At 44.7% G+C, this 27,803-nt stretch overlaps 1 protein-coding gene across 2 annotated transcripts in view; it reads right to left on the minus strand.

Moving 5' to 3' along the window:
• plxna4 (plexin A4) overlaps nucleotides 1–27,803 on the minus strand; it is a 778,998-nt gene that overhangs the window by 226,822 nt on the left and 524,373 nt on the right. For both annotated transcript variants that reach the window (XM_060903436.1, XM_060903437.1), the window contains exons 7-9: nucleotides 19,550–19,703; nucleotides 11,998–12,097; nucleotides 11,796–11,910 (exon numbers count right to left, since the gene is read on the minus strand). In XM_060903436.1, the coding sequence (XP_060759419.1) occupies nucleotides 11,796–11,910; nucleotides 11,998–12,097; nucleotides 19,550–19,703 (369 nt within the window). The remainder of the gene's footprint in view (nucleotides 1–11,795; nucleotides 11,911–11,997; nucleotides 12,098–19,549; nucleotides 19,704–27,803) is intronic.

Raw genomic sequence — 27,803 nt, forward strand, 5'->3', positions numbered from 1 at the left:
CAGGGTCACAGGTAAGCTGGAGCCTATCCCAGCTGACTATGGGCAAGAGGCAGGGCACACCCTGGACAAGCTGCCAGGTCATCGCAGGGCTCCCGGAAAGGTCTGTTTTGTCAAATGAAACCACATCCCAAGTCAAGGAGTAAATCAAACCATGAAGCTTGTGCATTCCTGGGAAATAGTCATAGATACATAAACAGAGTACGGAACATTCTTGATTGAGATACTACACTTTGCTTTAGAGTCGCAGAAAGTCATGTAAAGGCTAGCATTTGCTTTACAGTCGGGAGATCACAAGTTCGACTCCTGACAATGCCACAGACATTTGTGGCCAGGAGTCCAAGAGAGCAAACCTGGCCATGCTTTGTGGCTAGCAGAGATGGTGTCAAGCAGAATGGGAAAAAAAGAAAAAATCGTGTGACAGGAAATAGCCAGCAAGTGGGTGGGATTTGGCAAATGACCAAATCGCGAGAATTGGGTTTTTAAAACAGGTGAAATGTTGCAACCTAAAGGTGTTTTCAGGTTCACTGTTTTGGGGGAGGCCTTAAAGATTCTAATTTGAGACCATTAAAGTTTTGAAGAACCCTTGCAGAACCATTGCTGTCTGGTAGAAAAGAGACAAAAATGAAGAAGGTTTCCTTTCATCATGAACTCAATGAAATGGTCATAAACAGAGTAGGGAAAGTTCTTGATTCAGATACTACACTTTGCTACACAGTCATAGAAAGTAATATGAAGGCTAGCATTTGCTTTACAGTTGGGAGATTACAAGTTCAAATCCTGACAATGCCACAGACATTTGTGGCCAGGACTCCAAGAGAGCAAACCTGGCCATGCTTTGTGGCTAGCAGAGATGGTGTTACGCCCTTACCTGTCAAGCAGAGCAAACAAACCAATCATGTGACAGGAAATAGCCAGCAAGTGGGTGGGATTTGGCAAATGACCAAATCTCAAGAACTGGGTTTTAAAAACAGGTGAAATGTTGCAACCTAAAGGTGTTTTCAGGTTCACTCTTTTGGGGGAGGCCTTAAAGATTCTAATTTGAGACCATTAAACTTTCAAAGAACCCTAGCAGAACCATCACTGTCTGGTAAAAGGAGGTAAAAATGTAGAAGGTTTCCTTTTATCTGTACTCATCACGTTTTTTTTTCATGTTTGAAAAAAGAGATATTGAATGTGTTGATGACTTCCTGTACCTAGGCAGCTATATAAGCACAATACATGATGTTGATACCAGGATAGGAAAGGCATGGGGAGCTCTCAACTCTCTTGTGAAAGTATAGATCTCTCCAGTTAAGAAAGCAACGAAGATGAGGCTTCAGTTGAAAGGTGTCGGTTGAGACCATTCTCCTCTATGGTTCTGATTGAGGGACACAAACAAAAACTTTCATGAAGAGAATCGATGGCACATACACTCGCATGCTAAGAAAAGTCCAAAACATTTCTTGGCAGGGGCATATCACAAACAAAGCACTTTACGGGTCAAATCCTCACCTTTCTGACACCATAAGGCGCAGCAGTGATGAGTAGGGCGAACAAACATCATTTTGAAGAATGTCCTTGAGAATGACACTGGTTTGGAGGGAAAAGAACTTCATATGGCTATGTTGGACAGGGTGAGCTGGAGGGAGAACTTTGTCATGTCACCGGCTTCCGTCAGATGTGATTAAGTAAGTAAGTAAGTAAGTAAGTAAGTAAGTAAGTAAATTCCTTTCATCATGAACTTAATGACCAAGCCAAAGCAATTAGATCTTTTACATTTAAAATTATACGACTAGATTCATCATCATCATCAATGCTGCTCGACACGAGCATGGTGGTCCAAATGAAGTTTCTTCAGGCATCTACTCAAGGAGATTGCCATGGTTTGAGAGCCTCAACAGCCTTTCGTCTGACACATCACTCTTCCTCAGCTGTCTGCCTGTTGCTTTCAAAGTTCCTCACACCATCACAAACTATTTTCCTCCACACCAATCCATTTAGTCAGGCTGTAGCCCAGTTACCAATCTCACAATCTCTGAAGGATGCCCCTTTAAGGACATCCTTGAATCTCTTCTTTGGAGCATCAACACTTCTGGTTCCTGTAATGACTAGATTACAAGAGCTATTACTATACAATGAAGAAAAAAATCCACCAAGGGGTCCAAGCACTGAGTACAGATGGGGGCCAAGTATTTAATATTTGCATACATTTATGGAATTTAGCAGAGCCCCTTTTACAGACCGACTTACAGAAGCATATCCACGTGTCCACACTATAGCTTTCATTTAATCACAGTAGGGCCATAGAAATCCTGTTTTCAAGGGTGCTGCTTTCTAATAGAAGACACCAGGAACAGTTGCAACACTCCAGAAAATACACAATGAGACCATCAATGGCGGTGTAGCTCACTCGGGCCCCGTCTAGTCCAGAAGGAACAATCTAAAGTGGGCCACCTTGCGCAATAAATGTTGCAAGCTATATACACTATATACAATCTATATATAGAAGCGATATCCACCCTAGGAATACCGACCTATTTGCCAGAAAAAAATCCAAAATGGAGAGGAATTGACTGAGAAGAAGCGATTTTTGTTGAATTGCTCATTAAGGCTTCATTAGACCATAACTTCATTAATAATTGTAATGAAACAAATCTGGGTATAAGTTATATGCACCCTAGGTACCCCTACCTTCATGCCAGAAAGAATCAAAATCGGCGAAGAATTGAGGAAGAAGAAACGATTTGTGTGGAAACCCGATTAATAGGGATATGGAGGGATCGATTAATTACTCCATATCTTCAATATTAATTGCAATTATGCAAATTTGGGTAGAAGCTATATGCACCCCAGGCAGACCTACCTTCCTGCCAAAGACAATAAAAATTGGTGAAGAATTAAGAAAGAAGAAGCAATTTTCGTGAAATGTGGATGATGCCGGACAGACGCCGGACAACACATGATGGCATAAACTCATCACCTATTGGCTGGATGAGCTAAGGGTTGGCCATGCTTCAGGGCAATGGCTTTAGTCACAAAAGATCTCACAAGAACACACCAACAAGATCAGAGTTGAGTCACCAGGAATCAACCCTGTTTCAATCCAGTATCCAACCAGAGCACAATGCAGTCCATGTGGAGACATTTCTCCACACAATCCCCTATCACAGCTATTCCTTCGAGTTGCAGAGTCTGTTCAGCCCAGGCAGAATTGATTATCGCCACCCTGGAGCAAAAGACATTTGAGAACCTTCCTGGAATCCCAATGAATAAATAAATCAAAGATAATATTGCGAGCCACATCGAGGAGATCCATGTCTTGACACTTTTGGTTCCACTGTCTGACAATGATATATTGAAAATCTGACACATGCTCAAGGCTGCTCATAAACGGCAGTAAGATGATACATGATTAAAAAAAATGAAATGATGATTTAACGATGACATTTCTGGGGAAAAAAAGGAGGGGGACTGTGTGTGTTTGCACTGTAGGCCTTTACCGAGAGAGGAGGTTCATCGTCGTTTGCTTGTAAACAGGAGGAAAGGTGGAATGAATCAAAGTGTAATCATTGCACATGTTTACCGTGGTGCAGGAGGGGTACGGACGATGGTGAAATCAATTTAATTCAGTAAAGAGTGACAGCGAGAGGTGTGAGAAGGAGGGAGAAAGAAAAAGGCAAAGGGAGAGCGAGGGCGGGAAAAGCCTTGGCACACTGAGTAAGTAGATCTGGCACAGATGGGCAGAGCCATAATTAGAGCGTGATCGTGTGTGTGTGTGTGTATACATGTGTGAGAGATGGCTGTGTCTGATCCAGACAGTAGAGGAACGACTCGGTTTGTCTCTCTAGCTCTAGTGGGTGACTACCAGTCCTGCTTCGCAAGCTTCTGATCCTTTCCGATCATCCATCCTGCCTTCTTGCCCTCCATCCTGTGCTTTTACATTTCACTCTCTTCACTACTGCAATCACTTCATCTATCCTCTGCCCTTTTTTTTTATATTTGATCCTTCTTCCTGCACGCCCCAAAACATGCAACCGCAATCTTCTCAATCATTTCAAATAATTGCTGCATGGAAAATAAAGCCAAGCAGACGAAGATAGAAGGAAGGCTCTGTTGTGTCTTTCAGAAATCAGCTTTCCACAACACTATCTCTTCAATCACATAGACCTCCTGCCAATAAAGGCTGCAAATTAACGTCTTAATAAGACTCCAGGCAGTCTGGAAGATCAATTTGCCCTTCTCGTCCACCTTCTCACTCTCCCTCCCCGCAAGCTCCTCAACACATCTCTTTTCTTTTTTTGGATTTTATCCCCAATTTGATCATTTCCCAATTCCCAACCACAAGCTGCTCTATCACACCACAACTACAAACCAGGAAGGGTGAAAAGTAGTACATGCTTCCTATAAGACAGAAGTTCTTAACCTTTTCTACTTTAAGACCCACCTATTCATACTTGTAACGAGTCAGGGCCCATTAAAAAAGATCCCCAATTATTTTGGCTCATCTAGTCTATGTATGAGAATCTAATAATCTATTGTCAAGTGTAGTAATGGGATGCAACATCACTCCCTGTTACAGACGGGACCCCAGGAATGAAATAAACGCAATAAAAACCAACTGTTTTTAATGGTAGAGATTGTATTTAAAACTGTATGGATGTGTCAGAAGCCAAACCATCCATGCAGGGCATTCTCAGTCAAAAGGGATTAATGATCCAAAAGTGGAGTCCGGTCCATTAACACAAGAACTTATTGCTATGTTTGTGTACGGCAAACAAACAAGTGATTAAAACCAAGAAGTTCACTCAAAAGAAGTGGATACAGAAACCACTCAATAGGATTAAATCCTTACACGTTAACAAAGAGCAAACTCCCATGAACCCTCGAGCACCCTATGAAGGGTATAGAGCTGGTCCAGTGTTCCGCGACCAGGACGAAAACCGCATTGTTCCTCCTGGATCTGAGGTTCGACTATTGGTTGAATTCTCTTCTCCAGTACCCTAGAGTAAACTTTCCCCGGGAGGCTGAAATACCCTTCATAGGGTGCTCGAGGGTTCATGGGAGTTTGCCCAACCAGTCCACATGTGCTTTGTGGATCTGGAGAAGGCATTCGACTGTGTCCCCCGTGGTATTCTGTGGGGGGTGCTTCGGGAGTATGGGGTTCGGGGCTCTTTGCTAAGGGCTGTCCGGTCCCTGTACGAATGGGGCAGGAGTCTGGTTCGCACTGCCGGCAGTAAGTCAGACCCGTTCCCAGTGCATGTTGGACTCCAGCAGGGCTGCCCTTTGTCACCAGTTCTGTTCATAATTTTTATGGACAGAATTTCTAGGCGCAGCCAGGGGCCAGAAGGAATCCTGTTTGGGAACCACAGGATTTCATCTCTGCTTTTTGCGGATGATGTTGTCCTGTTGGCTTCTTCAAACCAGGACCTCCAGCATGCACTGGGGCGGTTTGCAGTCGAATGTGAAGCGGCTGGGATGAGAATCAGCACCTCCAAGTCCGAGGTCATGGTTCTTGACCGGAAAAGGGTGGCTTGCCCTCTCCAGGTTGGTGGAGAAGTCCTGCCTCAAGTGGAAGAGTTTAAGTATCTCGGGATCTTGCTCACGAGTGAGGGAAGGATGGAGCGTGAGATCAACAGGCGGATCGGTGCAGCCTCTGCAGTGATGCGGTCGCTTTACCGGTCCGTCGTGGTGAAGAAGGAGCTGAGCCAAAAGGCGAAGCTCTCAATTTACCGGTCGATCTATGTTCCGACTCTCACCTATGGTCATGAGCTTTGGGTAATGACCGAAAGAACAAGATTGCGGATACAAGCAGCCGAAATGAGTTTCCTTCGCAGGGTGGCTGGGCGCTCCCTTAGAGATAGGGTGAGAAGCACAGTCACTCGGGAGGAGCTCGGAGTAGAGCCGCTGCTCCTCCACATCGAGAGGAACCAGTTGAGGTGGCTCGGGCATCTTTTTCGGATGCCTCCTGGACGCCTCCCTGGGGAGGTGTTCCAGGCATGTCCCCCCGGGAGGAGGCCCCGGGGAAGACCCAGGACACGCTGGAGGGACTATGTCTCTCGGCTGGCCTGGAAACGCCTTGGTGTTCTTCCCGAGGAGCTGACCGAGGTGTCTGGGGAGAGGGAATTTTGGGCTTCCATGCTTAGACTGCTGCCTCCGTGACCCGGTCCCGGATAAAGCGGAAGAAGACGAGACGAGACGTTAACAAAGAATTTTTCCTACAAGTTGGCAAATTATCTCTCCACTGAGTTCCCTGACATCTCAAACTACCTGGTGCTGAAGACATCATTCTACACGGACACACAGATGAAAACCTGGAAGAGCATGGAGGCGTACAACTTTTTATATGTGGCTAGGTTAGATCTGTGGATCAGGACGCTACAAGATAGACAGCGGTAAATGGATCTAAGTGCAGGAAGAGTGTTTATTAGCAGGCATGATATTTCCAAAAGCAAAGCAGAAAGCAGAATCATAAAGCAGAATATTTAAACAGCATTATAAACATGACTAGAAACAAATGTAACAGTGATAATGATAATACTTCACAAAGCCTCTGTGAAAACAGCGCGTGCTGATTGCGCTCAAATCAGTATCAAGTGTTTCCCATAACGACTGGATCCTAAGAGCGTGCACAATGCGCTCTGTGAGCATGTGTGGCTGCTCGAGCTGTGCCAGACTCAAGTGCGCAAAGGCATGACAGTCAAGTGTTCGACCTGCTGTACGACCACAACTTTTCGCTCATGTGTATATCGCCACCAAAATGGCTCATTTTCATCGATAGCCCATCGCAAAGCATTGCGAGCTGTAGTGTGACCGTAGATTAACGAGGTGGATGTGACATCAGATGCAACCCTGCAATTGTACCCTACTACAAGTAAAAATTAGCTTCAACGTGAAAAAAATATCACAGTCCACTAGATGACACTTCGCAGCCCAGGCCCAGTGGTTGAGAAACACTGCTCTAAGACATACACTACCGTTCAAAAGTTTGGGGTCACTTTGAAATGTCCTTATTTTTGAAAGAAAAGCACTGTTCTTTTCAATGAAGATCGCTTTAAACTAATCAGAAATCCACTCTATACATTGCTAATGTGGTAAATGACTATTCTAGCTGCAAATGTCTGGTTTTTGGTGCAATATCTCCATAGGTGTATAGAGGCCCATTTCCAGCAACTCTCACTCCAGTGTTCTAATGGTACAATGTGTTTGCTCATTGCCTCAGAAGGCTAATGGATGATTAGAAAACCCTTGTACAATCATGTTAGCACAGCTGAAAACAGTTTAGCTCTTTAGAGAAGCTATAAAACTGACCTTCCTTTGAGCAGATTGAGTTTCTGGAGCATCACATTTGTGGTAGGGGTCGACCGATAATCGGCCTGGCCGATATATCGGGCCGATATTCTGCATTTTTAGGGTTATCGGTATCGGCCATAATTTCTACCGATATGCCGATAACATGCCTTTTTGCAGCCATTTCGTTCCTAACGCGACTGTCACTGCATGTCCTTTCCTGCACTCGCCTCTCTGAGTTCAAGAACACGGTCCCGCCCACCACAACATCTGATTTGTTTGGCACAAGAGATATAGCCAATCGACACGCGCAGCTAAACACTCTGAACTGTTTCAAGGCGCCCGTATCAAGGTAAGGACACGCTGCTTTTCCCGCAATAAGTCACAAACACACAAGTTGCAAAAGCACAACATCATTATATGTTTACATTCTTCATCTACTGCTCGTTAAAATTGTCCATTTGCATCTGTGTAGCCAGGCAAACTTAGCTTACGGAAGGAAGCACTTGAATTAGCCTACAACCAACTAGTCTCGCTGAAACAGCATAACGCAGGCTGCAGTCATTTTTAAATCCCCGTCTGGAAACGTTGTGAATGTGTCAGTAGTTCTACTCGAACAGTAGAATGACAGCCATACAGAGAGGTGGTCAAGGCAACTTTATAAAGCGCTGTTTGAACATTTAAACAAGCCAGGTGTGACTAGTATTTATAATTCTTGCGCAAGTGATTCTCCTCGCTAGCGCTTCTGATTCGGAAAGCGATATACTCTTAAAGCAGCAGCCGCTCCTAATAGGGAGTGATAGTCTACTTTACTGTATGTTTGATTTTACTTTTTAAAAAATGCTGCAGGCAGCTCCCTACACTTGATTTGTTATTTAAAAACTACTTGAAGTTGGTAAGTCTTACTTAGTTCGTAGTGTAAAAGAATCCAGAGTGTATTTTCATTTATTTTCCACTGAAAATGGTGAGCTGTAATATAGTAGGGAGTGATTTTATTTTTTTATTGGTGAATATTTATTTTATTATTATTTTATTTCTCATTTTATTCTAACTAATGTTTGACTTTATTGTACAAATGCTGCTGGCATCTCCCTGCACAAAATTTCATGTTCAATTTTACAAACATACATTTCATGGATATGAAGGTCTTTGTCAGTGTGTGCTATGTTTAATTTCATGTGAATTATAATGTTTACATTTATCGGTTGCACATATCGGTTATCGGCATCCCAATTCCATAATAATCGGTATCGGTATCGGCCCTGAAAAAAACATATCGGTCGATCCCTAATTTGTGGGGTCGATTAAATGCTCAAAATGGCCAGAAAAATGTCTTGACTATATTTTCTATTCATTTTACAACTTATGGTGGTAAATAAAAGTGTGACTTTTCATGGAAAACACAAAATTGTCTGGGTGACCCCAAACTTTTGAATGGTAGTGTATGAAAGCAGATACTTTTCTAAGTGCTGCCCATGATTGTTTGGTGTTGCTCTAATTGACAGGGGAGAAAGTAAGAGCATCCATCCCACCCTGACAGCATGGCCAATTTTGTTCTGTTGGAAAACCTGGCCATGGATGCCTGTGGCCTTGTTGGGATTTAAACTTGATAGGGCGAATACGTATGTGTTGTCTGAGTACTCCAAACCGTCTTCCAATCGCAACTATTGTGCGGTGTGTGAAATCTGCAGTGCTGCTATTGGTATGGGAGAGGAGTAGCAGGGGCAGCATGTCGCTCTCCTTCTCTCAGAATGAAAGCAGTCTGGGTGTCTGGCCAAAACAGATGTGTTATTTAGTCATGGCATGTTCTGCCACAGGCTAGCTAGACTCGACATGACCATATTAACCCAGTGAGAAGGGGAAGCAATACTAAAGCTTTTAGATTTAAACGAAACAGTATATCAAATTCTCTGCATGACAGCGTTTTCACTAATCCACAGAGCTAATGGAGGACACACAAAGAAAGAGTGGCAGGAGCAGATTAAGAGAAATGGCTGGAAATGAATCCAGAACATCCAATGAATGAAAGTTCTAATTTTGTTCATTATCTCCCACCTTCCTAAAATTATTTTAATTAAAAAAAGCAAGATGTACCCTTGGTACAACCAAGCACTTTAACTTCTAGTACATGGGAAGGCATATAGTCTATGAATACTTTGATGACGATGAGGTGATCTATCTATTTTATTGGATATTTAAATGCATAGTCGTCGTGTTTGAGGAAAGTCAGCACGGTGGAGCGCCAATACATTTGGCTTAGCCCCCCATCTGTGTGTTCGTGCCTTAGCATAGAGATAAACCGACTCTGACTGTGTGTATTGAGCTGAAAAGGCTCCTAACTTCATCAGCCATTCAAAAACCACCAATGGATTATCCCTCTGATCATTTTTCAATATAAATACCTTAATTGGAATAAAGCACAGAAATTCTTCCACAGAAGGTCAGTGAGAAGGTCCACCTCATTTAAATGAGCGAAGTTGACTCATCATGGTCTTCAATGCAAATTTCTGAGGTAAACATCCAAACTCATTAAACTGAAAGCAGCAACTGAATGCAATGAAAATCCGACCCCCTCCCCGACCTCCACGGTAACACAGATTAATGAAATCCAAAGTAAAACTCATTAGCTAGTCGAAACACCTACCCGAAAACAGCAGTCAAACAAAAGCATGTGGAGAAAATGTCATTAATACGTGCTAATGTCCGATCCCTGCTTTTGTAAGCCAGTTGTTTGGAACACAAAAAAAGAAATCCAAATATTAGCTTGGTCAATATTGGCTATGTAGGCCTGTCAATAATTAGAAATGCAAATGTAAACAACCACTGATGAAAGATGTTAACAAATACTAAGCATTAGAGACTAAACATGTGCATCTGGCAGAAACATGCAACCCCAGGGGGTGGACTAAAGGTTTACATAGCATTATGCATGCTCATACGCTTGGAAGAACAACAGGGAATAGTTCATGTCATCTGGATGAGCTTTTGTGAAACAGGCATGCAGGTTTGAATGAGAGTTTCAACTCAGATTCTCAGTTTCACACCACAACTGCTCATTTGCCGCTTTAAAAGCAGGTGTGAGCATTTGGCTAATGAAACTCTGAATATAAACTGCCTTTTAATGAATCTGACAAGTTTCGGGCAGGTGCTTCTACACGTGAGCATGATGCCAATAATACTGATACATCAGCTCCAGTGAGCCACTGGGTGGAATTTAGACACACAGTAATTTCATGCATCTTTATCCTACTCAGCGTTGCGGTCGGTCTGGAGCAGGCTTGTAGTACTCAAGTCCAGGACTTGGACTCGAGTCCAACTCGTGCCCTGATTTTAAGGACTCGTGACAACTTGGACTTGAGCACTGATGACTCGGACTCGTGCATTAACTGCATTTAGACTTGTGAATTGGAAACGAGGATGCAGATTTTTTCTTTATTTTTGTAACATGCCATAATCATTTGGCATAAGATATTTATATCTACATAAATTTTTATGCTAATTTTGTGCAAAAGGATGCACATTCACCTGTTCATACATCATGCTCAGGAACAAACTAACGTTAATGGCGCTAAAATGCCTGGCGAGACCGGTGCTAGGATTGTCTGCTTTGCTTATACAGTACAGACTTCTCATGCAGTGGGAAAAAATGCACTGCTGCGTGTTTCATATGTAGAAGAACTATCGAGGAGACGACGGGGACAACCTCAAACTTCAATCGCCATTTGGTAAGACTCCACCCCGAGAAGGAAGTGACACACTATGTTCATTGCCCTGTTGATAGTGGGTGGGGCTTGCTTGCTGACCGATGAACTAACTAGTGTTAACCCTCTCTCATGTTATTTGCCCTGTTGATAGTGGGCGGGGCTTGCTGAGCGATGAACAAGCTTTTATCTGTAGCCTATTAACTAAAATGGGGCAGTCAAACAGGAACATTAGTCCAACACAGTAGCAGAGACGCTTTCACATAAAGGCAGCAACAGCCACTGCAAATGGTGCGGTTGGAGTCATGTTCTTGGACTTGACTCGGATCAGTAATGGACTTGACTCGAAATTTTCTTTAATGACTAGGACTTGACTCGGACTTGAACACTGGGGACTTGAGACTGGACTTGGTTTAGTGACTCGACTACAACACTGGTCCAGAGCCTATCTCAGGAACCCCAAGCTTGAGGTGGGATAACACCCTGGATGGGACACCAGTTTAATGTAGCTAATCAATCTTGTGAAGTAGGCAGAAACCCGAGAACCCAGAGAAAATCCACATGAACTTTGGGATAACTCCACATTAACAGTAAGCTTCAAGCTACGAAGTGGCAACACTACCCACTGTGCCAACATTCCAGCCCTTCATACATAACTATGAGAGTTTAATGAAAATCAATGCCAACTCAGAACTCATTGCTGGTCTCAAAAGTGCACCCATGCTAAACTTCATTTAAGTGTTTGTCACTGATACTGTATAGCATTTCTGGAGTTTACACATCATTGAGTGCTCTAAATAGGAAGCAAAAGTAAAAATCATGGCTCACTTCAGGCTGCTTGACCCGTCCCTCTTGGAAAGAGCAGCTGCGTGGGTCGTGGGTGCAGATGTGACGGTACTTGCACCAGTGACATTGGTATGGGCTTCCAACACAAGAAAGACACCTGAGGAAAAAAGTGGCAGTGAGTAAGGGAGGTCTGGATTATGGTGAGATCAGTGCTGGTAAAACAGCCTAATCAAAAGATACTTACGATTTATGGACACTGCAGTTATAGAAGACAAAGCTTGTGTTGGCAAATGCAAGTCCTGTTTCTTTGGACTTGAGGTAAAGTTGCACGACCTGATGGTCACCTGGAAGGTAAAGAAACATTTTAGAACATTTTGGCATTTCATTTCAAAGTGGCCCATAGTAGTGTGGCCAAAAATGATAATATAACTGCATAATTGCTCGTTTCAGAGATGGGTACATTAGTCTAAACTTGCAACTTGCATTAGACTCAGATCTCTAAGTTACTGTCTTGCACCCGGATTTCCTTGAATGTGACCTAAAATGTCAGGTGACACTACCCACCGTTCATAAACAACTGCATCAACATTGACCTTTCTTGTTTGTCTTATTTAGATACAAAGAGATCAAGTAAAATGATAAGTCCTCTTACACTAATCAGGTTAGAAACACATTTCTATTCTAGTCTTCAATTGTATAAAAACTTATGCAGCTCTGCACAGGTAATGCTTCCACATTCTGGGCTGAACTCATACTCTATAGTTTGGGACTTGAGACTCAAGTATGACTATCACTTGGGATGCAGGGTTTGACTCCAATCTTCCAGATTGGATACCTGGATTTGACCTAGACTATGGACTAACTTGAGACTCTGGACTTGACTTCCAAGCTGTAGAGTGCAACTTGATTCCATACTCTGGGCTTGATTTGGACACTGTACCTCATAACTCTGGACTTGGCTTGGATTCTATGGCATGGGACTCAACTTGACTGAAATTCACAGTGTAGAACTCTGAACTCTACTCAAACTCTAGAGTTTGGACCTCTGGACTAGACTATAACTCTAGTTATAAGTATAACCCAATATCTTGGGACTCTAGTTATAACATATATAACCTTGGAATTGTCATGCTCAACTATGACTATTGTCTGGGACTCTGAGATCAACCTTGATTCTACAGGATGGAAGTCTGGACTCAACCTAGTTTCTATAGCTCGGAAACCTGGATTTGACTTTACACCTGGGAATCTGGGCTTGACTCAGAATCTACAGATTAGTCGACTCGACTCAATTGAGCTTGAAATTCTGGATTCAACTCAGACTCAACAGATTATGGATTTGACTCGATAGATTCTACAGCTTTGGACTCTGAACTCGACTCAGCTTGGGACTCTAGGTTTGATTCAGACTCTATCGCTTGGAACTTCGTACTTGATTCAGATTCTACAAATCGAAACTCTGGGCTCAACTTGAATTCTAGAACATTCGACAGATCGGCTCAGCTCAGACTATACAACTTAGGACACTTGACATAACTCACACTTTATGGCTTAGAACTCTGGACTCAGACTGGGCTTATAGTAGACAACCTGACTTGATTCAGACTTTATAACTTGGGATTCTGGACTCAAATCAGACTCTACAGCTTGGGATTCTGGACATGACTTGGACTTTACAGATTAGGGCCCAGGACTTAGCTCAGACACTAAAACTTGGAGTCTGCATCTTGGGGCTCTGGACTGGACTTGGATTCTAGAGACCCAGGATTCAGCTTTCAATCTGAAGCTTTGGAGTCTGGACTCAACCTGGACCCTACAACTTGGGATTCTGGACTCAACTTGGACTTATTGTAGACCTTCTTCTGACTTGGAAAATAAATTATAAAGTCTGGTTCATCCCTCTAATTTGCTATCACAACATATGCAAACAAATATCACTACCCTTTTAGGCATGTTTGCCTAAAATTTGTAAGAAAACAGTTGCATATTGAGTCTTGAATTAAAACAACAACAACAACAACAACAACATTATTAAAAGGACTCAGTAAAAGCCTGTGCTATATCTTCTATATACCTATCTTCAAGACCTCTAAGAATCTAAGAGACACAGGCATGAATGTGTGCAGTCTATTCCAGGTGTATAACTACATAATTATATCTCCTAACAAAGAAGCAAGACTGTGGGTTAGAGTTCACTTGCATAACACAATATTGTTACCTGCTATCCTTTGAATATAAAACCTACAAGTCCATCTGAAAGTCTTTCAAAGTCCTTTAAAAAAGGGAGATTAGGAAGGAAGAAAGACGGAGGAACCTGTACAAGTTGATGAATGCGAAGCACAAAGGATTTTCAGTGTCCTTTTGTCGACACTAATGAAGAACCTCATGTTTAATTCAATGAGCCGGACGCCGACATCTCCTCTCTCGATGGAAGAGCGTGCACCTCTCTTTGTCACCCACTCTTGTTTTGTCTCTTTATCGCTGCCTCTGATTCACTCCCACTATCTCCCACCTCTTCTTTAGCACTCCCATCTCTCTCTGTCTCTCTCTTTCCCTCCTTCCCTCTCTCTCCTTCTGTCTCAGTCTCTTATTCAACAAAGACAGAATCATTCATCAATCACCAGGAAGTGTGGCTGACAAAGAATCTGTCCTAATTAGTCCTCCTAAATGTTACCTTGATGGCTGGTATCTCTGGAGTGTGTGTATGTGTGCAGACCTCTTAACACACCCTGGAGGCTGTGCCTTCTTAATGAGTCACACAGGACACATATGGTTACCATGACGCTGAGGAGACAAGATATAGTGAAAGGATGAGGGAGCTAGTTAATAAATGACCTTCTCGTTCTCCTTATACCTCCATGTGTAGGCGGGCTCAGTTTCACTAAACCAGGCATTTTGAGATCCTGAGGGCCTAGAAGGTTGTAAACTTTGTATTTTATGGATCCTTGGATATCTCCAAGGATACTTAAGGCTGTCATTATTCTCGCAGACAGTCATAAAGCTACCCTACAGGTCTCGCTGTGCAACAGGTTCTCTGAGAATATCTCATAAAATAACAAGTGAAAATCTCTTGATTTGCTGATGGCACAAAAATGTGCCTTTTGCAGAACGTTAGCCTGGGCCCGCCCATCCTAAGCGTGACGCAACACGAGGGCCTGTTCCGAGCTTAGTCTGGCCAGGCAGGCTATCTACAGCATTTCCAAGCTCCTGAAAAATCGGGAACCAATCAACTTTGAGCATCTCCAACGGCCCTGGGTAGAGGCGTGTTCAAGGCAGTGACGTAGTAGAACTGCGACCGGAAGCCATAGATTGTTTACAGAATCTATGCCGGAAGCGCTTCATTCACATCACGAACATGGAGCAGCGGCAAGCCTTTGACACAGCGGTAGATGCTGTATTGAAAGCATTCAACGGGAAGTTCTCATTGAAAACGGAGCAAAGAGCAGCCCTGGAGGTATTTATTGAAAGGAAGGACGTTTTCGCCTTGCTCCCGACCGGCTTTGGTAAGAGTTTAATCTACCAATTAGCCCCGTCGCGTCACATACGTCAGAGGAAAGAGTGATGTGATTGGTTTAAGCTTCGTCACAGCCTTTTCTGGCTTCGACCAGTAGCAAACTGAGGCATTTCAGGGAGGCGGGTCAACCACGGGCTCTGGGAAACGGTTTGGCTTAATAGCCTGGCCAGACCAAATGCTCGGAGAGCTTTGAAGTCACGTTAGCCAGGCTAACAGAACGTAGCCCTGTCCACTCAAATTTACTTTTTGCATAATGTGTGGAATAAACTTTTGCAGACTAGTCCTAGGATTATTTGGATATTTTCAGAAAAGAGCCATCAAATTACTTAGGGGAATCTGCTTGTCAATAATTATACCAAAACTATTCAGGGCTTTCCCCAGAAAAAAAAAATATCAGAGTGGTGCTACTGATGCGGAGCCCAGAAAATTTTGAAATGAGAGGTGGGGTATACCCCAGCATTAAATTGGGGAAGCCATGGTCTAATGGTTAGAAAGCAGCTTCAGGACCAAAAGGGTGCTGGTTCAATTCCCTAGACCAACAGAAATGGTTGAAGCGCTCTTGAGTAAGGTACCTAACCCTCAACTGCTCCTCTGGGTGTCTGCTAAGTGCCTGGAATGTAATTGTGCATTGTTGTACACTTATAATACTAACAAAACACTTTTAGCATGAAGAGCTGAGGAAAGTATAAATGTTTCTTCTTGGCCTGATAGGGGAATTCCAGTGTAGTGTGGCATCTTTATTAGCATCACATCTTGACACTTTCATATGATGAAAAATCGCCTACCTCATGACAGCTGCCCAGATGTGAGCGTTTTTCAATTATTCTGAAGTTAACCAACCGAGGCGATGAACAAAACAGACAGAGGGTACGAAAGCAAGGGAGAGACTGTGTTCATCCTTTCTTGATCTCATCTCCTGGAATGAATGCTGTCAAAACTTTCACCAGCTGAACAGCTGTGGATGTGGAGAGCTGCAGCATCATCATCCGAAGAGATTTAATCACTTCAGCTCAAAAGTCTCTTAAATCCCACTGCCAAAAAGATCCTCGGAGAGGGAACGGAGTTGCACGAAGATGGCAGTAAAATGCTAGTGTAGCTAATGATTATTCACTCAATTACAAAACATGCCCTGCTGCACCAGACAACAGCTGCAGGCAAGATAATGAGAAACAAAAAGAGCATGTAAACCACCATCTCTGCTCTGGGGTCTCTCAATTTCTTTCACTTTCCCCTTTTCTGTCTCTTCAATGCCTGTAATGCAAATGAGGTTTCTCAGGAGTCTGGGGCACATCGTCCCATCCAGCCGCTCCAATTACTGTGCTGCGTGAGTAAGTGAAGACACGAGCAAGGTTAAATTAGTTGACTTCGAGGGTTGCCATGTGTTTATCTTAGTTCAGCCAGGGCTCCTGTTTTCCTCCTGACACTTTGCTCTCTCTCTCAACAATTGCACTGATGTGCGGTGCCATTTTCACTGATGTAATTGCTGTAATTATTACTATTTTCCAAGCAGTATGATGAACAATTCTTTACCAGGATGTGAAAAGACAGTGGTACATGCGTGGGTGTCTCTTAGATAGCACACTACCTTCAATATCCCACTTTTACCTCATTAAACCTGGACTCATGATAGATTCATGGTGAAAAAAAAAGAACAGAATAAAGATTTGAGCTGGATGCCATAAGAATCCATAAAATGGAGGAAGAGTTATGAATACTAATCACAATCCTAACCCATTATTTTTTTCTTTGTAAATTTTCATACAAATCGAGTCATGCAAATTGTTACAAATGAGCAAGGAAGAAAAAAATATTCTGTCATGTCATGAATTAGAAAAAAGATGGCATATGCATGGAGACAACTTTAAAAATGGCTTATCAAAAAGTCAAAGTCCCTCCCATGCCAGGACCTGGTCTTCCCAGGCAGTCTCTCATCCCAGTACTAACCAGTCCCTTAAGGGACATTGGGTGGCACCAATCTCCATTTCTATAGCCCTCAGCCTCTCGTATATACAGCTAGGGTTACAGTGAGGGGCTGGTCCTCTGATAACCACGAGAGTTTGACTCCCTACTCACATCTGTATTGCAGCGTGCCTTGCCAGACAGCAGTAGGTACCATTTTTATGATGGTCTTTGGTATGACCTGACCATGAGTAGAACTCGCCATCTCCCAATCGAGCGGCGGACAGGCCAACCACTAGGCCAGCTCACGGTCAAAATGGCTTATACAACCCCGATTCCAAAAAAGTTGGGACAAAATACAAATTGTAAATAAAAACGGAATGCAATGATGTGGAAGTTTCAAAATTCTATATTTTATTCAGAATAGAACATAGATGACATATCAAATGCTTAAACTGAGAAAATGTATCATTTAAAGAGAAAAATTAGGTGATTTTAAATTTCATGACAACACCACATCTCAAAAAAGTGGGGACAAGGCCATGTTTCCCACTGTGAGACATCCCCTTTTCTCTTTACAACAGTCTGTAAACGTCTGGGGACTGAGGAGACAAGTTGCTCAAGTTTAGGGATAGGAATGTTAACCCATTCTTGTCTAATGTAGGATTCTAGTTGCTCAACTGTCTTAGGTCTTTTTTGTCGTATCTTCCGTTTTATGATGCACCAAATGTTTTCTATGGGTGAAAGATCTGGACTGCAGGCTGGCCAGTTCAGTACCCGGACCCTTCTTCTACGCAGCCATGATGCTGTAATTGATGCAGTATGTGGTTTGGCATTGTCATGTTGGAAAATGCAAGGTCTTCCCTGAAAGAGACGTCGTCTGGATGGGAGCATATGTTGCTCTAGAACCTGGATATACCTTTCAGCATCGATGGTGTCTTTCCAGATGTGTAAGCTGCCCATGCCACACGCACTAATGCAACCCCATACCATCAGAGATGCAGGCTTCTGAACTGAGCGCTGATAACAACTTGGGTCGTCCTTCTCCTCTTTAGTCCGAATGACACGGCGTCCCTGATTTCCATAAAGAACTTCAAATTTTGATTCGTCTGACCACAGAACAGTTTTCCACTTTGCCACAGTCCATTTTAAATGAGCCTTGGCCCAGAGAAGACGTCTGCGCTTCTGGATCATGTTTAGATACGGCTTCTTCTTTGAACTATAGAGTTTTAGCTGGCAACGGCGGATGGCACGGTGAATTGTGTTCACAGATAATGTTCTCTGGAAATATTCCTGAGCCCATTTTGTGATTTCCAATACAGAAGCATGCCTGTATGTGATGCAGTGCCGTCTAAGGGCCCGAAGATCACGGGCACCCAGTATGGTTTTCCGGCCTTGACCCTTACGCACAGAGATTTTTCCAGATTCTCTGAATCTTTTGATGATATTATGCACTGTAGATGATGATATGTTCAAACTCTTTGCAATTTTACACTGTCGAACTCCTTTCTGATATTGCTCCACTATTTGTCGGCGCAGAATTAGGGGGATTGGTGACCCTCTTCCCATCTTTACTTCTGAGAGCCGCTGCCACTCCAAGATGCTCTTTTTATACCCAGTCATGTTAATGACCTATTGCCAATTGACCTAATGAGTTGCAATTTGATCCTCCGGCTGTTCCTTTTTTGTACCTTTAACTTTTCCAGCCTCTTATTGCCCCTGTCCCAACTTTTTTGAGATGTGTTGCTGTCATGAAATTTCAAATGAGCCAATATTTGGCATGAAATTTCAAAATGTCTCACTTTCGACATTTGATATGTTGTCTATGTTCTATTGTGAATACAATATCAGTTTTTGAGATTTGTAAATTATTGTATTCCATTTTTATTTACAATTTGTACTTTGTCCCAACTTTTTTGGAATCGGGGTTGTACTTTACACATAATTAGCATAACAATACATTGATGCAATTATGTTGTGCTCACAAGATATTTGCCATCAGAAGTGTTACAGAGTGTTTTTGGCTTCACATCATGCGTCTTTGTTTATGTTCTAATCTTGTCTCCGCCCATCCTTTTATCCTATAGTGTTCACCTGTGCTGTGTCTCAACCTCAATTATCTTTATTATCTTTTTATACCCTGCTGTTTATTTGTCTCACCATGAGGTCTTATCATGCATCTAACATTAAGTCCAAGCCGTGTTCCCTCAATGCCTTATTTTCTTTTTGCCCAACCAGACCCTATCCAAGTGCATTTTCTCAACTCAGTCCATTTTACAGCTGAACTACTTGTGTAGCCCTTGAATATAACACCAACTTGGAGATTTCCAAATAGCCCACTGCTTGGAGAAAGACTGGCAATTTGGAATGTGCATAGACACACCTTGGTCTACAATGATACGTGGGACCTCTTTCTCAGCCGGAGAACTGCAAGTGATGCGATTGCCTTCCACAAGTCCCTCCATCTCGGCCAGGTCTTCAAAGGTGCAGTTGACGCCAGCGGAGAGCTCAGGAACATTGTGGGCTTCCAGGATGAGCTGGAAAGGAAGAAAGAACATCAACTTCAACAACATGCAATTAGGTTTAAGTTTAATTCATTCTGTTTATCCATAACACAATTGTTCAACTGTTCCACCAAAGTACTTCTGACTTGTTGACTCTAAAACAGAAGAGCACAAACATTTACTTTTTTTAAGGGGAAAAGAAAATCAATGCTTTAACCTTCAGATGCACCTCAGCCACCGAAAAGTGAGAAAATACACAGTGTGGTTAGATAAATATCTGAGCATGACCATCTGCTCCTGATAAAACCCAACCATCTGTAGGCCCACACTGACTTTAATGTGATCTGCTGGACCCAGGAAAGACAGACGGAGGAAAGAGAGATACTGAGAGAGAGAGAGAGAGAGAGAGAGAGAGAGAGAAGATTGGTGATATAACTCCCAAGAAGATTTCAGTTTTATTTGCTTTGCCCTGGGGGAAAAATGTGCCGCCTAATACAAAAACAGCAAAACAAAAAAATCAATAATATGGACAAATCCAATCATGAGACGGTAATGGCCCCATTCTTGCCCCCTGTCTCCTTCTGAACACACACAGATACATTCCTTATACCTCATGACCTTTTCTCTTTAATATTTAAGCTGTTATTTCAGGAAGATCCGATTTACTTCCACGGTCTTGCCCTTGTCTCCCTTTAATATTTTTCATTTAATCTTCCTTATTGGTCACAGACAGTCATTTGCGAACAGGAGCAATAGCCAAGACTCACATGGAGATCTCCCCACTCCTGGTGTAGTTTGCCAGCTGAATGGTGGGCTTTTAGAGCCTGTCTAATCCACACCGGAGGAGTCCTGCTTAACAAGGCAAACCCGATGAGTCCAATTACCTGAGGGACTTGGCCTCCCTTGATACAGCTCAATGACAGTCGTAAGCTTCCTGCTACACATTTGAGTATCATGAAAATGCCCTTCCACTCATCTTACACTCATTTCCAGACTCTGAACTTAGCACAAACTCCTTAAGGTTCTAAGGTACTACTTTGTGCTATGTATATAGGATTGTTACTGATTCACACAGGATAAGAGATAGGAGTGTCAAAATGATGTACGTAATATCGTCACACCAAAAATATCACAACTCCCAGCGCAATTCAGATTAAGGCTGATTGATTAGAGCAATGGTGTCAAACATATGGCCTGCAACCTGGGACTGATCCAATATAGATTCTGATCCGTCAATCAAATAAATGTTAGAATTGTTGTCTCGCTGCCCATAATCGAATTGAAAGCCATGAAAAAAGAGCAACTCTCTTTTAATCCACTAGGGGGCAAAACAGAGCGCTAAACACCACCACTGTTAAAGTGTAATGATGCCATTATTCATTAGCAAGCTAAAAATGTGATCATGTACAGTATATGCATGTATCACCACAAGTTGGCCTAGTGGTTAGCGTGTCCACCTCTCAACTGGGAGATCATGAGTTCTAATTGCGTGCAGGTCATACCAAAGACCATCATAAAAATGGTACCTACTGCCATCTGGCAAGGCACTCTGCAATACAGTTGGGAGTCAAACTCTCACTGTTACCAGAGGACCTGCTCCCCACTGTAACCCTAGCTGTATAATAGGCGAGTGGCCTAGAGCATCAGAAATGGAGAGTGGCGCCGCCCAGTGCACCTCAAAAGACTGGTTAGTATTGGGATGAGAGACTGCCTGGGAAGACCATGTCCTGGTGCAGGAGGGACTTTGACTTTGATACACATGTATCACTTTCCAAAAAGAACCAAAAACAGGAGTGAATACTTATCAAAAGTTGTATATTACACAACTTAAAAAATTGTGCAAACTATCAAACATCAAATATGAGAGCAAGGAAAAATTCAATCTCAGTGATTTTGACCGTGAAATTGTTGTTGATGCCAGACACGGTGATTTGAGAAACTGCTGATCTCCTTCGATTTTCATTTCACACGCACAACAACACAAAAACAAGTCTCAAAAGTTTGCACAGAGCGGTGTGAAAAACAAAAAAACATCCAGTGAGTACCAACACTGATTCGAGTCACCAGGAAGGCTATGGTAACTCAAACGAGACCGTCAATGACGGTGTAGCTCACTCCGGACCTGTCTAGTCCAGAAGGAACGATCTAAAGTAGGCCACCTTGCGCAATAAATGTTGCAAGCTATATACAAGCTATATGTAGAAGTGATATCCACCCTAGGAATACCGACCTATTTACCAGAAAGAATCCAAAACGGCAAGGAATTGACCGAGAAGAAGCAATTTTTGTTGAACTGCTTAAAGCATTAAGGCTTAATTAGTCCATAACTTCATTAATAATTGTAATTAAGCAAATCTGGGTAGAAGTTATATGCACCCTAGTTACCCCTACCTTCATGCCAGAAAGAATCAAAATTGGTGAAAAATTGAGGAAAAAGAAGCGATTTGTGTGGAAACTGCTTGTTAGGGATTGATTAATTACTCCATATCTTCATTATTAATTGCAATTATGCAAATTTGGGTAGAAACTATATGCACCCCAGGGAGACCTACCTTCCTGCCAAAAAGAATAAAAATCAGTGAAGAATTGAGGGAGAAGAAGTGATTTTCGTGAAATGTGGATGACGCTGGATGGACACCGGACAACATATGAAGGCATAAGCTCATCACCTATTGGCTGGATAAATGTGGCAGCGGGGGCGTGGTCAAGCGTCGGTCTGTGAATGGAGGACGGAGTCAGGGAAGGTAAGTGGTAGGATCACTGCACCTGATGGGAATTAACCTGTGTGTGTGTCTTCCCCAGTGACCGCGCCCTTTAAAAAGAGAGAGAGAGCAGAGAAAGGGAGCTCTCTCCCCAACCAGAACACTTGTGTGTGTGACTGGGAGAGTGTGAAAATCAAAGCTGAAAAGCTAAAATAAAAGTTTGATGAGAACTCAGTTCTGGCCTGCCGTGCTTCTGTGCTCCACCCACCTACTCTGATTCCACAGTGGTGCTGAAACCCGGGATCAGAGTGCAGAAGGGAACAGCCCCATGGGGTCTTCCCCCTTCATGGACCTGGTCCATGCCCTCGCCATGGCCCAACAGAGCCAGCACCAGGCGTTGATCGCCCTCCGGAAGGAGCAGGAACAACAGTTCGAAGCCCTGGTGCTGGCGCAGCAGGAAGTTCGGCAGGCGTTCCGGCACCTGCTCGTGTTGGCGGGATCCACCACCACTGCCGCCGCGGACCCTCCCCACCTCACCCTAACGAAGATGGGTCCGCATGATGACCCCGAAGCCTTCCTCGCTCTTTTTGAGCAGGCAGCAGAGGCGTGGGATTGGCCGGTGGAACAGCGCATGGTGCGCCTCCTCCCCCTGCTAACGGGTGAGGTGCAGCTGGCCGCGTTGCAGCTCCCCACTGACAGCTGGCTGGTCTACGAGGACCTCCGCAGGGCCGTCCTCCAACGTGTGGGTTGCACCCTGGAATGGCAACAGCAGCGCTTCCGTGCGCTGTGCCAGGAGGAGGTCAATCAGCTGTTCGCGTTTGGCTAGCAACTCCGGGCCGCCTGCCGGCGGTGGCTGAGGGCCGACAACCGCGACGCCGAGGGAATCGTCGACCTGGCGCCGCTGGAACAATTCATCGCCCGACTTCTCGAAGGAACAGCGGAGTGGGTCCAGAGCCATCACCCGGCATCGCTGGATCAGGCGATCGAACTGGCAGAGGATCATATGGAGGCCGTTCCGATGGCAGGACAGCATGTCTCCTCTTTTCTCCTCTCTTCTCTCTCTCTGCTCCCCGTCCTTGCCCCATTCCCCCACCACGGAGGCGGGGGCCGGCTCCACCCCAGCCGGCCCGCCGCACCTGCGGTGCCCTAACATTTCTTACTTCCTTGTCTGTATCTTCTCCCCCTCAGGTGAGTGATGTCTAGAACACCGGTACAGAGGGAGAGCCCGGGCCGGTATGCTGGCGCTGCGGGGAACTGGGGCACCTCCAGCATCAGTGCTCGGCGATGGAGGTTGGCGCGGTGGTCCAGATCCCCGACGTGCCAGGGACTGCCCTCGATCGGGCCAGAGCATATCGCATACTGGTGAGTATCCAAGGGGATACATATCAGGCTTTGGTGGACTCCAGCTGTAATCAGACCTCAATTCACCAAAGCCTGGTGCAAGACAAGGCATTGGGGAGAGCACAATTGGTGAAGGTGTTGTGTGTGCATGGGGATGTTCACAACTACCCTTTAGCGTCGGTCCACATTCTATTTCGAGGGGAAAAATTTAGAGTAAAGGCGGCGATTAATCCTCACCTTACCCACTTGATTATTTTGGGGACTGAATAGCCGCGATTTAGGGAATTAATGATGCATTTAGTGAAGAGTGGGGTCTGCCATAGTTTAGCGAGGGGAGGGCCTGGAGTGGGATTGGTGGAAGCAGCTGTCACAGAGCCACCTATGTCAACACCACGTCAGAGTGAGGAGCAGCCTGCTCCTCCTCCCTCTCTCGGGGATTCCCTTGCGGACGTCCCGTTAGAGCAGTCGTGAGATGAGACTCTGCGGCATGCGTTTGACCAAGTGAGAGTAATCGATGGTCAAACTCTCCAGCCAAATGCCACCCCGTCCTTCCCCTATTTTTCCATTATTAAAGATAGATTATACCGAGTGACGCAGGACACTCAGACTAAGGAACCAATAACCCAGCTTTTGATCCCAAAGAGCTGCCGGGAATTCATATTCCAGGCAGCTCACTTTAATCCCATGGCCGGATACTTGGGGCAGGATAAGACACTAGCCCGAATAATGGCCTGATTCTATTGGCCAGGGATTCGCGGCGATGTCCGTAGGTGGTGTACAGCTTGTCGCGAAAGCCAGTTAGTAAATCCCGCGGCCATTCCAAAAGCGCCTTTGAGCCCTCTGCCGTTAATTGAGACACTGTTCCAAAGAATTGGGATGGATCTCGTCAGGCCATTAGATCGGTCAGCACAAGGATATCGCTTTATTTCAGTTCTGGTGGACTATGCAACGCGATATCCGGAAGCAGTGCCTCTTCGCCATATCTCAGCATGCAGTATTGCAGAAGCGCTCTTCTGCGTCATCTCCCGAGTCGGAATCCCCAAAGAGATTCTGACTGATCAAGGCACTACGTTTATGTCATGCACACTGCACGAACTGTATGGGTTACTGGGAATTAAGCCTATCCGCACCAGCGCTTATCACCCACAAACAGACGGCTTAGTCGAACGGTTTAATCACACCCTCAAAAATATAATTAGAACATTTGTAAGTGAAAACGCACGTAACTGGGATAAATGGCTCGAGCCCCTGTTATTCGCAGTGCGAGATGTCCCACAAGCCTCCACGGGGTTCTCCCCGTTCAAATTATTATACGGGCGTAAGCTGTGTGGCATTTTGGATGTGCTACGGGAAAATTGGGAGGAGGGACCTTCAACCAGTAAAAATGAAATTCAATACATTATCAACCTGCGCACCAAACTCCACACACTCATGCACCTAACCCAGGAAAATTTGCGGCAGGCCCAAGAACATCAAGTCCGTCTGTATGACAGGGGCACGCGCCTTAGGGAGTTCACACCGGGAGATAAAGTACTCATGTTCTTGCCCACATCGAGCTCCAAATTGATCGCCAGGTGGCAAGGACCCTTTGAGGTCACACGGCGAGTCGGGGACGTCAACTATGAGGTGAGGTGAACGAACAGGGGTGGGGCGTTACAGATTTACCACCTCAATCTGCTAAAACATTAGAACAAGGAGGTCCCCATGCCATTGGTGTTGGTGGTTCTGGAGAAGGTGGAGCTGGGGCCGGAGGTTCAAAAAGGAAAATTGACATCGCCCACCGCTCCAGTCCCCTGTGGAGACCACCTCTCCCTGACCCAGCTCACAGAGGTCACCCAGTTGCAGACAGAATTTTCTGACGTGTTCTCGCCCCTGCCCGGCCGCACCCACCTCATAGAACACCACATTGAGACGCCCCCGGGGGTAGTAGCATGCAGCCACCCTTACCGACTGCCCAAACACAAAAAAAAGGTGGTTCGGGAAGAACTCGAGGCCATGCTCGAAATGGGCATCGTCGAGGAGTCCCACAGTGACTGGAGCAGCCCGGTGGTCTTAGTTCCCAAGGCCGATGGGTCGGTCCAGTTCTGTGTGGACTATAGAAAAGTCAACATGGTGTCTAAATTTGGCACATACCCAATGCCTCGTATTGACGAGTTGCTTGATCGACTAGGCACGGCTCGTTTTTATTCGACACTGGATTTGACAAAGGGATATTGGCAGATCCCCTTGACTCCTCTATCCCGAGAGAAAACAGCCTTTTCCACACTGTTTGGCTTACACCAGTTCATCACACTTCCTTTTGGGCTGTTTGGGGCGACCGCTACGTTCCAGCAGCTTATGGATAGGGTCCTCTGCCCCCATGCCACCTACGCGGCCGCCTACCTAGACGATACCATTATTTACAGTAATGACTGGCCACGGCACCTAGAACACCTAAGTGCCGTTCTTAGGTCGTTGAGGCGAGCGGGTCTCACAGCCAACCCGAAGAAATGTGTGATTGGGCGGGTGGAAGTATGGTATCTGGGTTTCAACTTGGGCAATGGGCAGGTGTGCCCCCAAATTAATAAGACAGCAGCAATTGCGGCCTGCCCGAGGCCTAAGACCAAAAAGGGGGTGAGACAGTTCCTGGGGCTGGCTAGCTACTATCGTAGGTTTATACCTAATTATTCGGACGTCACCAGCCCGCTGACTGATCTCACTAAAAAGGGAGCACCAGATCCGGTCCAGTGGACGGAGCAATGCCAGCGGGCTTTCTCTGAGGTGAAGGCTGCACTGTGTGGAGTAGGGATGTTAACCAATGACCGTTTGACCGATGGTTGACCGAATCAACGTCAACCGGTTAATTTTTTTTGGTTGTCGGTTAAAAAAAAAAATCAATCGTTTTGAAGCTGCCAATTTTGGAGTGGAGAACCTGGAATTCTGTGTTGTAAACGCTTGGGGCATGCCATGCGGTGTAAGGACGACAGCTGACAAATCAGAAACACCCATTCAGTCATGTCCTGCTCTCCCGCCCCAGTTGAAGACAGCTGCCACTCGGCGAAAGAAAAGTGTAGACACAGACTTTTTAGCTTACAAATTACTATTCTGTTTTTTTTTTTATTATTATTATTAGAAGGCACATCGAGTTTAGTCCTGCCTTGGCCAGTGCATTCTGAAAGTATGTTTCGGTCTGTAGCCAACAATGCATGTTATTGCAGATCATATCTCTCCACACAAACTAAAGGCACAGATGCCGACTTTTTCATGGCTGAATTGTGCAGATCCGATTTTTTTGGGGGGGGGGGGGGGGGGGGGCGTTGGAGTGTCTGAATAATTTCATCAGAGTAAATTCTGTATTAAAATTACTAAATAAGCAAATGCCGTTGCAGTCCATGAAACATAGGAAGTATGAGAAGAAAACAGTAAATCAGAAAGTTGCGCACATTTGCGCAGCTTCTGCGAAAACGTGCGCAGCTTTCTGATTTACTGTTTTCTTCTCATACTTCCTGTGTTTCATGGACTGCAACGGCATTTGCTTATTTAGTAATTTTAATACAGAATTTCTCTGATGAAATTATTCAGACACTCCAATGTCCCCCCTAAAAAAAAAAAATCGGATCTGCACAATTCAGCCGTGAAAAAGGCGGCATCCGCCAAAAGGCGCGCCGTTTGCGTCCCTGTTTAAACTCATAGGTTAACCGACTTTAACCGGCTAATGAGGCTCGGTGGTCGGTCAAGATTTTTTTTAGTTTTCGCCATCCCTAGTGTGGAGGGCCACTGTTACACTCCCCTGACTTTTCTCTCCCCTTTATTTTGCAGACAGACGCATCGGACAGAGGGCTGGGGGCTGTTCTGTCCCAGGAGGTGGAGGGGGAGGAATGTCCCGTGCTGTACATCAGCCGGAAGCTGTCGGTCCGCGAGGGCAGGTACAGCACGACAGAGAAGGTATGCCTCGTCATCAAGTGGGCGGTCCTTGCCCTCTGCTACTACCTGCTGGAGCGCCCTTTTCACCCTCTGTTTGGACCACGTGCCCCTGCAGTGGCTCCACCGCATGAAGGATGCCAACGCACGGATCACCGGTTGATACCTGGCACTCCAGCCGTTTAAGTTC

This window comes from Neoarius graeffei, chromosome 21 (genome assembly GCF_027579695.1).
Source record: "Neoarius graeffei isolate fNeoGra1 chromosome 21, fNeoGra1.pri, whole genome shotgun sequence".
NCBI lineage: Eukaryota > Metazoa > Chordata > Actinopteri > Siluriformes > Ariidae > Neoarius > Neoarius graeffei.